Genomic DNA, 15629 nt, shown 5'->3' on the forward strand with positions numbered 1-15629 from the left:
TAAGATCTCTTTCCACTTTAAATATTTGCTTTTTCTTCCAGAATTAAACCTGAAATTTTTTTTAAATTTTCATTGACACCTTTTGTTTTTATATTTCCTAAAATTTCCCTTTTATCACTTACCTTTACCCCTTTTTTCAGAAAGACTTTCCTGATAGACCTTTTTATATGTTTTAACTAAGTCTTCACATGATGGCCTTTTCCCATTCTTTTTTTTAAAGATATTTTCCCAGTTACATGTAATATCAAATTTTCAGTATTTGTTTTCCTAAATTATAAGATCCAAATTTTCTCCCTCCTCTCTCGTAGGGTTGGTGAGCAATTTGATCTATTTTATAAATGTTTTATCATGCAAAACATGATTCCATTTTGGTCATTGTTGTAAAAGAATACTCATAAATCAAAACCCCAAAATGAAAACATAAATAAACTAATATAAAAAATTGTATGGTTTGATCTCTATTCCAACTCCAACAGTTATTTTTTTAGAGATGGATAGCATTCTTTGTCTTAAGTCCTTCAGAATTGTCCTGAATTGTTGTACTGCTGAGAGTAGCTAAATCTTTCACAGTGGATCATTCCACAACATACCTGGTACTGTGTACAATGTTCTCCTAGTTCTACTTATTTCACTCTGCATCAGTTCGTGTAAGTCTTTCCAATTTTTTTTTAAATCATCCTGCCCATCATTCTTATAGCATGATAGTATTTCAGCACCATCTTATACCACAATTTGTCCAGCCATTTCTCAATTGATGGGCATTCCCTCAATTTCCAATTCTTTGCCACCACAAAAAGAGTTGCTATAAATATTTTTATGCAAGTAGATCCTTTCCCCCTTTTTTTTATGATCTCTTTGGGATACAGACCAGGATCAAAGGATATGCAATTTTATAGCCTTTGGACAAAACACTTCCAAATTACTCTCCCAAGATTGTTAGATCAGTTCACAGCTCCACCAGCAATGTTAGTGTCCCAATTTTGCCACATCTCTCCCAATATTTATCACTTTCCTTTACTGTCTTATTGAACAATCTGATAGGTGTGAGGTGTGGTACCTCAGATTGTTTTAGTTGCATTTCTCTAATCAAGAGTGATTTAGAACATTTTTTTCATATGATTATCGATGGCTTTGATTTCTTCATCTTAAAACTGTTTGTTCATATCCTTTGACCATTTTTCAATTGGGGAATGACTTGTATTCTTACAAACTTGATTTAGTTCTCTATAAATTTGAGAAATTACATCTCTTTTCCTATTCTTAATGAGAATCTGTTATATATTTTTCACCATTCTAGTTTCCACAAAGCTGTCAGTGGTTAACAAGTCAGCATGATTTTATATTTTATTTTGAAAACATTTTTGATGCTTTGTTTAAATAGATAGTTATCATTTTCCTTTATTATTGTATTGGCCAGTCTGATAGGTGTAAAGTGGTACCTCAGAGTTACTTTAATTTGCATTTCTCTAAGCAAGAAGGAGTTAGAACATTTTTATATGATTACTGATAACTTTGATTTCTTCATCTGAAAATTTTTTATTCATAGCCTTTGACCATTTGTCAATTAGGTAATGACTTGTATCATAAATTTGATTTAATTTTTTATATATTTGAGAAATGAGACTCATTATCAGACAAATTTGTGATAAAAAAATTTTCACAGTTTGTTGTTTCCCTTCTAATCTTTGTTGTGTTGGTTTTGTTTGTAGAAAACTTTTTTAATGTAATATAATCAAAAGTAATCATTTTACATCTTACAATGTTCACTATCTCTTGTTTGGTCATAAGTTCTTCCCTTCTCCATAGATCTGACAGGTAAACTATTCTGTGTTCCCTTAATTTTCTTTTAATATCATCCTTGATGTCTAAATCATATACTTATTTTGACTTTATCTTGGTATAGGGTGCGAGATATTGATTTAAACCTAATTTTTGCCATACTCTTACAATTTTCCCAGAAGTTTTTGTCAAATGGTGAGTTCTTATCCAAAAAGCTGGCATCTTTGGGTTTATCAAACACTAGATTGCTTAGGTCATTTCCCCCTACTCTATTCCACTGATCTACCCTTCTATTTGTTAGTCAGTACCAGATTGTTTTCATGATTACTGCTTTATAGTACAGCTTAAAATCTGGTACTTCTAAGCCATCATCCTTCACATTTTTTTATTAGTTCCCTTCATATTCTTGACCTTTTTTTCCCCATAAAATCATTTTTTGTTAGTTTGATTGGTATGGCACTGAATAAATAAATTAGTTTAGGTAGGATTGTAATTTTTATTATATTAGCTTGGCCTACACATGAGCAATTCATGTTTTTCCAATTGTTAACTTTATGTGAAAAGTGTTTTGTAATTGTGTTCATAAAATTCCTGAGTTTGTCTCGGCAGATAAATTGCTGAGTATTTTATGTTGTCAAAAGTGATTTAAATGGAATTAATCTTTCTAACCCTTGCTACTGGACTTTTTTTGAAATCTATAGAAATGCTGATGATTCGTGTGATTTTATTTTTGTATCCTGTGATTTTGCTAGTTATTAAATTATTTCAACTAGTTTTTTAGTTGATTAGGATTCTCTGAGTATGCCATCAGATCATCTACAAAGAGTGGTGGTTTAGTCCTCTTTACCTACTTTAACTCCTTCAATTTCTTTTTCTTCTTATTGCTAAAGTTAAAATTTCTAGTACAATATTAAATTATAACGATGATAATAGGTATACTTGTTTCATCCCTGAAATTATTGGGAAGGCTTCTAACTTATCCCCATTGCAGAGACTACTTATTTTGTTTAAGTAGATAGGGAAATATGATTGGAACTACATTTTTCACTTCCTGCCCACTTAGAATGTATAATATATAGGGCAGAAGTATGTTGGTAAATATTATTTTACTCAGTTTTGTAAATTCCAATAAAGTTAGACATATTGGTCAAATAAAATCGATTTATCTATGTAGTACTTTGTAAAAATCTACCAAAACCCAAATAACAAATACAATCATGAAAAATGTTATTTATATGTAGATTATGTAGGATTATATTTTATGCTGATTTAAAAAAAAAAACTTTTATGAAAACTTGTAGTTTTGAGCTATTTTGAGTGATTTAGAAGCAGAAGTAAAGGCAACAGTTATTTAGAACTAACTACACAATTGTACCTTATATGTGAGGTTATCAAAATTTTCCAAATTTAGTAAATTTGTTTGTGTACATAGAGTATATACAAGAGTAAAGCAATCTTTTTTATTAGAAAACGATCATTTTCTTTTCACTTTGGTTATGTTAATTGCCCTTTTTCCTTATAGGTTTTGGACATTCTAGGCAAGAAGTTTCCAGTTACTGAAAATTCAAAAGGCTATAAATTATTGCCACCTTATCTCAGAGTTATTCAGGGAGATGGAGTTGATATCAATACTTTACAAGAGGTATGTGTTGCATCCAAAGTTTTCCCATCAAGATAATGCAAAATAATTAGACTTTTGTGTAGGGCTAATTGGCTTGGTAAACACCACCATGATGTTAATTATAATGATGCCTTTTTTATGATGCCTAGAATATATATGTTAATACTTGTCTGTTTTAAACCGTAATCAGTATCTTAAAGTATTATTTAATAGCATTAAAATATTCTAATACTACTTGACTCTTTCTGTACCTGTTTTGTTACCTGGAAGATAGAACTGGAGAATTCTCGCAATGATAGATATAGATACTAAACAAGGGAGAGTATTTCCCAGATTGATTCCTTATACAAAGAACATCCTGGCCCTACCCTAATAGATATTGGGTTTAATGAGGTAGAAACTATTTGGGTACCTCACCATCACAGTCATTCATAAATCTGTTTTTCTCAGATATTTATAATGTTTTGTCAGTGATTAGCTTTAAATAGGGAGGTTCCTTTGAAAGTAATAACTAATTGAAGGGAAAATATAAATATATCTTCCTTTTCACTAAATCTTGAAAGTTTGGTGGTATAGCTATTTTTAAGTGTTATACCTGAAGTTTATATTTTTCTTATACTTTAAAACTACATAGTAATTCCTTTAAAACTATTGCCACCCTTTGCTAAATCAGAATTAACAGAACCATTTATAAGACTTAAACAATATTTTAATAGAGAAAATTTATATCAGAAATATGCTATAACACTGTGCCCCAGTGCTCTAAGTCAAATTGTCTCATGATTTTCTGCTTGAAGAACAAGTTTGGGGGGGCAGCTGGGTAGCTCAGTGTATTGAGAGCCAGGCCTACAGACAGGGGGTCCTAGGTTCAAATCCGGCCTCAGACACTTCCCAGCTGTGTGACCCTGAGCAAGTCACTTGACCCCCATTGCCCATCCTTATCACTCACTCTTCCACCAAGGAGCCAATACACAGAAGTTAAGGGTTTAAAAAGAACAAGTTTGGGGTTCTGTTACAACATAGACAGTTCACAACTTTTTTAAAATGTAGTCTTCATAAGTCATTTGGAGCTCTTGTTATAAATAGTATTAACATGGTACATGGAGGGCAGCTAGGGGGAATCAGTGGATTGAGAGCCAGACCTAGAGACAGGAGATCCTGGGTTCAAATCTGGTCTCAGACACTTCCTAACTGTGTAACACGGGGCAAGTCCCATAACCCCCCATTGACTAACTCTTATCATTTTTCCGCCTTGAAACCAATACACAGTATTGATTTTAAGATGGAAGATAATAGTTTTAAAAAAATAAAACATGGCACATAGAATCAGCTCTCAAATGTTTGGATAAATCAGTGGACAGGTACCTATCCCAAACTATGATGTATTGAAATATAATACTAGTGGTACTGTAATACAAATATAAAAATAAATATAAAAACTGAACCATCATGTATAAACAGTTATCAATATGGGAAAATTCATCCAAAGTTCAGCTTGAAATGCCAAGAGAAAATCTCCTCACTAGCATCCAGAGAGCAAGTTTCAGCCACCTTTTGTACAATTAACTAGTATTTCCCTCAATTCTAAGGTGCTAGTGATGGTTCTGGGAGTCTAGAACAAGGTAGTAAAAAACTAGGAAACCCTGGTCCTTGGGAAATTCTTAGTCTTCCTCTTTTTTTCTCTTAGAAGAAAATTCTATATTCATTGCCTCTACTTTCCCTCCTCTTAGTTACTTACCAAGCCTTCACAATCTGGCTCTTGACTATCACTCAGTTAAAACTGTTCTCTGTATGGTTACTACAGATCTTTTAATTGCCTTATTTGATTTTGTTTACTGCTGCATTTGACACTATTGGTCACCCTCTCCTTCTGGACATTATCTTCTCTGTGGGTTTTTGTGACCCTCCTTTCCTAGTTTGTCTCCTTACCTGTCTGACTGCTACTTCTTAGTCCCTTTCACTGGCTCACTGTCCATATCACCCCCTCTAAATGTGGATGCTCCCCAAGCTGTCCTAGCTCCTCTTCTTTCTATATCCTCTCTCTTGCTGACCTCATCAGCTCCCATGTGTTTAATTATCTAGACCAGTGATGGGCAAACTTTTTAAAGAGGGGGTCAAAGGAAAGGAAATGCTCATCTGTCAGTCTGTTTCTAAGGCAACTCTTTTGAAGTTTCATTGTATTGTATCCTACTCATTGTATTCGTCAGATTAGGAATAATGTTGTGAGGCCAGATAGAACATCTCTGGGGGCTGCATCTGGCCCACGGGCCGTAGTTTGCCCATCACTGGTCTAGACAGATGACTTGTATATCTGCATATCCAGTCTTATTTTCCCCTTCAATTCTCCCTCACCATCTTGTCTATTGGCTTTTCAAACTGGTTGCCCAAAGGCATCTCAAACTCGCTATGTCCAAAGCCTTATTTTCTCCTTATCTCCTCAAACCAATCCTCTTCCAAAATTCCCTACTTCTATAGAAATGCCGCCACCAGCTTCTCAGATTCCTAATCTCAGAAGACAAATCTGTTATACCAATTTGACCATATTACTCCTTTTTTTCATTCAACTCCATTGCTCTATGTTACCTCTAATCAAATATAAACTCCTTTGCTTAGTTGGGTTTTTTTAACCCTGACTTTCCCCCATTAGAACTGATAATAAATATAGGTTCCAAGTCAGAAGAGTAATAATGGCTAGTCAGTTGGGACTGAGTGACTTGCCCAGGGTTACACAAGATAGGAAGTATCTGAGGCCACATTTGAATATAGGACCTGCCATCTCCAGGCCTTGCTCTCCAACCAGGGAGCTGCCTTGCTGCTCCTGCTTAGCTTTTAAAGTCCTTCACCAGTCTGATCTCAGTCTAACTTTCTAGGATCATTGGACATTATTCCCTCTTCCAAAAAATTGACCTTCTCCCTATTCCTTACTCCCATCTCTTATCTCAGTCCCTTTGCCTAGAATGCCTTTCTTCCGCACATCCTTCCTTCCACTCTCTCCATGAGATCTTTCTGATCCTTCCATAAACTAGTTCCTCCCTCTTATTATACTACCTTGTATTTTATTTGTATTTATTCTCCTTATCTTCATTCTCTATATACTTATGTTTACTTATTTTCCTCATTAGAGCATAAGCCCTAATAATAAGAACTGTTATTCTTTGTATTTCTATTCTCAGAATCCAATACAGTGCCTGGCACATAGAAGGCTTTTAATAAATGTTTGGAGGTTTATTCTTTCAGTGTCCCCTTTCCACTGCCGTTTGCTTCTGACCAGGGGTTCTCTTTCAGATCTACTATGAAGTAGAAGGCTGCCTTAGAGCTTCTTCCTTATCTCTCAGGCTTTAGAGCAAGCACAGGGCCCTTTTCAGGTTTTTGAAGGGCTTTTACTACTAGCAGCAGCAATGAGAGAGAGAGAGAAAGTAAGAGTGGGATTTAAGGGGAGGGTCTCAACCTGGTATTGCTTTGTCTCTCCCCTTTGCCTATTTCAGCTTCCCTTCTTCCCCACTTAGATCCTATAATAAAAGATAAAGATCTAGTCATCTGGGTCATAATGGTGGGTATTTCTGCATGGAGTAGCCTGAAGTAAGGTTCACCTACAACAACACAGCCTCTACCACAACAGCCTTCTTTATTGATTAGCCAGTCAGCAAGCATTTTTTTTTTTAAGTGCTTAGCCTAGTATCACTCACCAAGTTAGACACAAATTAAGGTATTTCCTAGCTCTAGTGAAGAACAAAATGGGAAAGGCAGTAAAACAGAATAATATAGTGAGAATTAGTTGTTTATAATGTATAAAACATGAGCTTATTCTTGTTGAGATAACTCAAAGGTTCTTATTTAGGTGTGGTTTTTGTTTTTTGCTTTTTATAGAAGATAAAGGATATTTCTTCATTAGCAGAAAAATGAATTTGTACAATCATTTAGTTTTTTACAAAATTATATTAAACATTAGATTCATTAATTTTGATCACATAAAAGAAAAATCTAAATTAATGCAAAATTATATTAGGCTTGGTTTTATTATAGCTTTCAACTTTAACCCTGGTCTTTTTACTCTTCTGTATACCTATTTTACCATTACTGCATATATAAGAAAGAAGGAAAATCAAACACTGGTACTATTTGCCCAGTGTCCTATATTAGATTAAGTTTCTGTAGAGAGGTTCAGTCTTCCTCCTCCCCCCCTCCCTTTTTAGACAAGAGGATTAGCCCTTTGAAGTTATGGTTTTAACAAGGAAACAAAATATGTCAAGTAGTCAGGGCTGGTTTTATTTGTAAGAAGAGATCTCTGAGATTTAAAGGTTTTTTTCTCTCATTCCTGTATGCATAGCCAGAGAATTTTTTCATAAGGAACCTCTCGTTCCCTTTTCTCTTATTTTCACAGAAGACACTCATTATTATGTATGTTGCAGTTATAGGAATAGAATCAAGCTGATAATTTTGGACCTGTTAAATCTTAAACATTTTTAACAAGTAAAAATATTTTGGAAAAGTGATGACTGGTCTGGTGTTCAGTATAACTCAATAGTTGACAAGGAAGCCCCTTGGCCTTAAAAATAATTTAAGGTTGACAAAAAATTTAAATTAAGAAAAAAAAGTTTTTACTGAGCTTACTAATACCACTACCATAATATTGAGAGTTTATATTAATTTACTTATTTTAATATCCTCTGGGACAGCTCTGGAATCAGTTGGCGTACCTGTCATTTTGCATTTGCTTTTTTTTTTTTTTTTAAAGCCCTTACCTTCCTCCTTAGGATCAATACTGTATATTGGTTCCAAGGCAGAAGAGTGGTAAGGGCTAGGCAATGTGGCCCAGGGTCACATAGCTAGGAAGTGTCTGAGGCCAGTTTTGAACCTAGGACCTCCCATTTCAAGGCCTGACTCTTAATTCACTGAGCTACCCAGCTGCTCCCTGCATTTGCTTTTAACAAACATCTTACCATCCATTTTTTATCTAGTCTTTTTTATCTTTCTTTAATGCTTATTACTTCCATAACTTTGGATAAGTCATTTAGACTCTAAAAGAGGACCTCAGTTTCCTCATCTATGAAATGAGGGAGTTGGACTACATGGGTTTTTGAGGTACCTTCCAGCTGTAGGTTCATCATCCCTTATTTTCCTGCCTTTCTTCTTTCTACTTTCCTTTATGTTGAAATACACTGCTCTGGGACATATCTTGACCAAAGTCATGCAGGAATATTGAGATTCAAACCCAGATCTCCTTATTCTTGGATCCAGTGTTCTAAGTTTTAGTATACCAACTAACTAAAGTAAATAATAACCACCAATATAAGCCCTTTTCCTCCATCAGCAAAGCAAAGTACATAAAATAGCAACTTCAGACTACCCATTTGGGGAGTATATATTGCACAATTTGTTCTAGGCCTGGTATTCATTAAATATGACTCTTGTTAGACCAGGGCCCAATTGGTGAGTTAGACTTGAAAAAAATTTTTCTGCTTAATGTATTTATATTTTTATAACATTTTCTTTTCCAAATTTATACTTCCCTACCCAGTAAACTATTCTTTGTGACAAAAGTAAAAAAAATGAAAATTGAGGAAAAAGCAGTTAAGCAAAACTTAACCAACAAACCACCTGAGTTTGATAACTGTGTACTTCAACTTTTCACAAGTAGTGAGGTTATTTCCTCAGTTCTTCACAGAGGCCACACTTGGTGAATATCCTTATACATCATTCAGTTTCTTTTTGTTCTTTCCATTTACATTTTTTATACATATGTCATTCTCCTACTTCATTCATATTCTGTATCTGTTCATGTAGGTCTTCCAATGTTTCTCTGAATCCTTATATTTGTTGTTTCTTATGGTACTTTAATATTTCATTACATTCACGTGCCATTATTTATTTGGCCATTCCCTAATCAGTGAGCCTCTATCTTATTTTCAGTTCTTGATAACAACAAAAAAGTGCTACTATCAAATTTTGGTGTATATAGAACTTCTTTGGCTTTAAGAATAGAGTTTGCTTCATTCTTTCCATTTGTACTCTGAGTCCCTAGTAAAGTGCCTGGTATATAGTACAGATATGGTACGTAGTAATACATATATGGCAAATAGTACATATTATGGTACATAATAAATATTTGCTGATAAATTGATTTGACCTTTAGAATGTACACTGGCCATGGGTTCTCTAGGATAAAGGATGTGAACTCAGTATAATTCTAAAGTATTTTCCAGAATGGTTGGACCTAATTGGTTAATAGTTAGGGAATATCTTTGGTCTGGAACTATTTTAATGTCACCTGTGGAAAATCATTTTTGTATATCTCTTTTATCTATCTCATAGATTGTTGAAGGCATGAAGAAAAAAAAATGGAGTATTGAAAATATTTCCTTTGGTTCTGGTGGAGCTTTGTTACAGAAGTTAACAAGAGATCTTTTGAATTGTTCCTTCAAATGCAGTTATGTGGTTACCAATGGCCTTGGAGTATGTCCCATAATTATTTTTTTCATTCTTCATGTTGGCAACATCTTTGTGGAGAAACTAGGCAGAAAATAGTAGATGTGATCGTGACTACTAAATTTTAGAGCTTTCTTTATTGCATTCCTATGAAGAAGGTAGTGCAAGTATTGTCACCATTTTCCTAATGAGTCTCAGAGAGGTTAAATGTGACTCATCCATGGTCACAGGGTCTGAACTAGAATTTGAACCTCACAGAGATTCCAAATAGAGCACCCTTCAACTACCACACTGAAGTACAAATGTCATGCAAAAGACAGTATACTGTTACTGAAAGAATAACTCTGACCTTGAATTGGGAAGAAAAGAAACCAATAAAGATTGAGAAGGAAAGAGAGATGTAGAAACAAACAAACAAAATATTTGTTAAGAGCAGAGAGTAGTTGGATTGACAAAGATGTCTTTATAGCTATTACACTCTGTTTAGACTTGTTGGTATATTATGATGTTTAAATGTGAATATCACATAAGCTAGCACTGATTAAAAACATCATGGCTACAAGTTTTAACAGTAGAAAATTGTTAGAAATGCAAATTTCTTCTTAAATGCCTCTCACATTCACTTGTTCAATCAGATTCACACATTTTGGGGGATAGTAGAGTCAGTATAAACACATCATCCAATATCCTTAAAAACAAGGTAAGAAAAGGTGACTACAGGAACTAGCTAGCATCAACCATTGGAAACTAGGAATTCATTGCCCCTGCAAGCTAGCTGTCAGCTACACCACTGAGAATGGAGGCTGTCTCTGCTCTTAAGAACTTTGAATATCATCATCCAACTTAGAATTATGAAACAACATTATATCAGGGAGAGATACTTTATCTTTACTCAGTGTAACAGAACAAAGCTTTCTAGGCTTTACAACAGTACTTTACCCACAAGTAGAGAACCCCTCAGAAACAGTCATAGACTATTGAAGGACAGGACATACATATTCCTAATAGTTATGATTCCTAGACTCTTATACACTCATGAGAATCAAAGATGTCTTTTTAAAGGAGATTCCATATGGCATGCTTTGGGCTTTGTACCTGTTTTGTAAACTGTAAATTTTGTATGTGTGTGTTTGTGTGTACTGATGAGGAATGAGTAGGGGGAATGGGATAGAGCACAAAAAGATTCATATCTTATTTGCACTGATTTTCTTTCTTTGGATTTTAGATTAATGTTTTTAAGGACCCTGTTGCTGATCCAAACAAAAGGTCAAAAAAAGGCCGGCTATCTTTACATAGGACACCTACTGGAAATTTTCTTACCCTTGAGGAAGGAAAGGGAGATCTTGAAGAATGTGGTCATGTATGTATTTATGTTTCCCACTCACTCACCTCCCCTTTTACAGATGAGAGAGAGAGAGAGAGAGAGAGAGAGAGAGAGAGAGAGAGAGAGAGAGAGAGAACAAACGAGAGAACAAAAATGTTTTGTATAAACTACTTGGGGGCTTATGCAACCATATGTTGTAGATAAGCATCTACATAAATATGAGATTGTCTGCATTGGAAAGGAAAATGAACATTTGAGGAAGTTATTTATTACTGGGTCTTCAGTCATTATAAGAAATAAATCAACAATGCCAGCTTTGAAGGCCCTGCCAAAGGGGAAATTTTGAAAGTTTCCTCATAGATATTGTTAGAATTGATTTGACAATAAAATGTTCCATAATTTATAGTAATTTATGGGAAGGGCTGGCCTAAACTATAGTTGCTTTTTAAAGAAAATTGGATTTCAATTGAGGACAACATTTGAGATGCAGCTTAGATACTTACTAGCTGTGTACCCCAAGGCAAGTGTTAGGGGGGTGAAGGGAAGAAGGTGGTAGATAGGATGAAGGAGGGCCACACGAGCAATTTAACTTTTCTGAACTTCAGCTTCTTCACCTGTGTACTAGCGAAACTACTTTCACTGCTCATCTCATAGCACTGAAATTAAGAAAATGCTTTTTAAACTTGAAAATGTAATTAATAAACATGAATTACTGTTGCTCTTTTTTCATCTAAATGTATAGATGAGTTAAACATGGGAAATTACTTCATTATAAAAGAGCCATATATTGGTATAAAGAATACGTTATCAACATAAAATCACCAATATATAAACACTGGTTTTTTTAGCCTAGAAGTTGGAAACATTATTAAGGAAAAACTAAATTTCTTAAACTCTTAATTGGAAAAACTATTAACTTTAGAGTAAAATACTAAGTATAGAACCTCAAATAATCTCTTAGCAAATTATTTTCTGCATTTTTCTTAGTAAAGACTGATGTGAGTGATTACAAAATGCAAATTGGTGAATTTTTTTATTGCACCCATTATTTTACTTAGCCAGGAGATGGTAGGGAAGGGTAACACTAATCTCAGTTCAGTCTTGGAAAAGCTATCATTTTCCTAAATACTACATTGCATCCATGCTCTGGTAGCCATTCACCAGCATAAATCACAACTCTCTATACTGAGCAATTCTTGTCCACATAGTTCCATTCATCTGTCTTAGAGGATATGCCCAGTATTATGTTGTAGGATTTCCATAACTAAACAATTTTATTAGCCTAAAGCAGCATTATGATGATGAGGCAGGAAGAGAGGAGTTTGAATCCTACCTCAAATGCTTACTAAATCTGACCTTTGAGCCAGAGAGTCTTTGTTTCCTGGCATGTTGATGAACCACCCATTTATAGTTAGTACATTAATACAAAATGTTTGGAATAGGCACTGCATGGAGATGGACAGAATTGGGGGCAGAAATGGAAATGGAAGAAAATGAGCTAGATAAGACTTAAACCTCATAAGATCAAATAAGACACAGGGTATGGCACGTGCTTTGGAAATTTCTAAAGTACTGTATAAACACAAGCTATTACTATCATGGTTATCACTAAAACTGCTCCTTAGACAAAAAACACACTCTCTTATGATGCTTGTATGGACCTGTCAGAGCTTTCTGGGATCACTTCTATGCCATGAAGCATTTGAGTGGGACTTCCCACCAAGAGAATCCTAAATTGAACCTGAAAAATGTTTGTGTTGTCATATAGTGCTTACATCATTCATCTACCTTTCGCACTCTTTTAAATATCAGTAAATTATATGGTAAAGCATTCCAGAAAGTCATTAGCTATGTGTCAGTACCTTTAGGTTGCTAGATGTAAAATCAGAAAATGGGGCTGTGCAAATGCTAAAGGGCCTTTGCAGTATGGGGTTCTTTTGGTTCTTATCACTAAAACATTATACTGGTCTGTTTGTACAGGATCTTCTCCATACTGTCTTCAAGAATGGAAAGGTGACAAAAAGCTATTCATTTGATGAAGTACGGAAAAATGCCCAGTTGAGTAGTGAACTGGAAACAGCACCTCATTAAGCTTTGTTCCCTGACTGTGTGTGCGCCTGCGTGTGTGAGTGTGTAATGCATAGATAATATTGTACAGATCTGTGTGTGGGGTTTATGTGTTTTATGATACATTACAGCCAAATTATTTGTTGGTTTATGGACATACTGCCCTATTTTATTTTATTTTATTTGTTTTCTGCCAGTCTTTAGAAGATCTCAAATTAGGAAATGGCACTTAACTGTGTAAAAGATTTCATGCTGAAGTAAGCTTTTTAGGGCCCTTTGCCAATAGATAGTGATTCAATCTGGTATTGATCTTTTCACAAATAACACAGATCTGAAAAACTTTTTTATATATAACAATATCACATAAAACAAGATTTACATAAAATTATCATGATTGCTTTATGTTTATATTTAACTTGTATTTTTGTACAAACAATATTGTGTAAGATATATTTAAAGTTTCAGTGATTTAACCGTCTTTCCAACTTTTCATGATTTTTATGAGCACAGACTTTCAAGAAAATACTTGAAGATAAATTTCATTGCCTTTTGTCCATTAATCAGCAAATAAAACATGGCCTTAACAAAGTTGTTTGTGTTATTGTACCATTTGAAAATTAAATCAGGACTGTACCCTCTAGAATTACTGACCTCACTGCCCCATGTAGAATTTATGAATCATTCTACATTAAAGAAAATTATTGTTGTTACTGGAATGTTTAGGCACTATACGCAGATTCCATGCCTTCCTCTAATGGTATATAAGGTGTACAAGTAAAATGCCAAATTTGAAAGGAGACAGTATTGCAATTTGTATGTCAGATATTGCCTATGGAGCTAATATGCATCTCAAGATTTTAAAGAGATAATGTTTTTAAGAGAATTACTCTTCCACTGTAGAATATATACATATATGTAAAATACTGACAGATGTGGAAGTGGTGTATTTTAAAGTAATTACACTTCTGGATTTATTTTTCATATTCTATAGATAATATGATTTCAAAGTGAAATACTGGACTGGGTAGTGCACTATTTTGTTTTCATTTTTACTTTTATATTTCTCATTAGGATTTTTCTTCCTTTTGTCAAACTGAATGTTAAATTGTACAAATATATTTTATCAACTTTTAAAAGAAATAAACAACACTTCAATAAAATATACAAGCATACTCGTATCTGAGAGCAGATTACCCTGCAAAAAAAAAAAATAAGATAACACTAGGTATTGACAGAATGAAATCTTAACTAACTGCAAAAGTAAATATACTTTAAAAAGTACTTTTGGCTTGATCCAAATTAAGTTCACCCTCAGCTTATATGAGACTGAATGGCTGCTAGACAGTGAGATGGCCAGTGGATCTAAGAAGTTACAGAGTCTTTTCATGTTAATCTACTATGTTGGACTAGTCTCCTGTTTAAAAGGAATGTGCCTTGAATTTTAGGGGAGAAGGAAAGATTAATGTTCATATTGGAGTTTTCATTCATTTTGAAAGAACTATCAGGCTTAGGTTTAACTTAATTTCAATTTTTATCTCATTTAGAAAGCTGATATTTGGGAGACTAGAAAAGCTTTTAACAAGATATTATAACTATGAAATTTCTAATATTGAAAAGCCATAACTTGTTGTGTCCTGTCAAAGAGCCATGTGACAAAATGTTATATCACTAGAACACATTATTAATTAGATAGTGGATTCTAAAATTAGTTGACTTTTGAGGGTGATGGAAAGAAATCGTTTTCTTGTTTCATATGCTCTAAACAATAGCTTCTGGACTGCTGTAGATAGTAATATTTTAATGAGAACTGTAAGCATTTCTCACTCCCAGGGAAAGCCTTACTCCTGCAACTCTAGGCCAGAAAATGTTTTAAACTGAACTAATAAATGTATTCAAGTTCAATAGTACAGAGAAAGGCTTGTGTTTCTCCATAAAATGTACTAGAGACTTTTGTCCTGTTGAGTAAAAAAACAAAAACAAAAAAAGCTGCATTAAATTCTGTACCAATAACAATTTTTGATAACTTGACTACCCATAATTGATATTTTTATATTTGATTAAACACTGGGGATACGCTACGAATGCACTATTTTCTCTTGTGTACCATGAATTACAAACGTTTTTGTTCTCATATATCTAGATTTGAGTTTTATTTTGAGACTTTCTATGCTCAGAGCTGTTCATCACTGTACATGTCAATTTTCCTGAAAATCCTTATTTTCAAGTCAAGAACTTAAGTACTTCTAACTGATTTAAGCCTGAACTCCTGTCACTACGTGCTCGGTGTTTGGCAGTTCCCTTCTTGGGCACTCTTGGTTAATGTCCAGGTCAGATATAGAAAGAACCCTGACTGCTGTGGTTGGACCTTGACACATCCTCATTCTTCCTAACAGAAGCAAACAGCATGTTTGG

At 34.1% G+C, this 15629-nt stretch overlaps 1 protein-coding gene across 1 annotated transcript in view; it reads left to right on the plus strand.

Annotated features, from left to right (window-relative positions):
* The window catches only part of NAMPT (nicotinamide phosphoribosyltransferase), a 60050-nt gene extending 44705 nt beyond the window's left edge, over positions 1-15345 (plus strand). Inside the window, exons 8-11 of the mRNA XM_044677579.1 lie at positions 3302-3421; positions 9713-9853; positions 11052-11186; positions 13131-15345. Coding sequence (XP_044533514.1) covers positions 3302-3421; positions 9713-9853; positions 11052-11186; positions 13131-13241 — 507 coding nt within the window. The 3' untranslated portion in view covers positions 13242-15345. The remainder of the gene's footprint in view (positions 1-3301; positions 3422-9712; positions 9854-11051; positions 11187-13130) is intronic.
* The last annotated feature ends 284 nt before the right edge of the window (positions 15346-15629 follow it).

The sequence above is a fragment of the Gracilinanus agilis genome, chromosome 5 (genome assembly GCF_016433145.1).
Source record: "Gracilinanus agilis isolate LMUSP501 chromosome 5, AgileGrace, whole genome shotgun sequence".
Lineage (NCBI taxonomy): Eukaryota > Metazoa > Chordata > Mammalia > Didelphimorphia > Didelphidae > Gracilinanus > Gracilinanus agilis.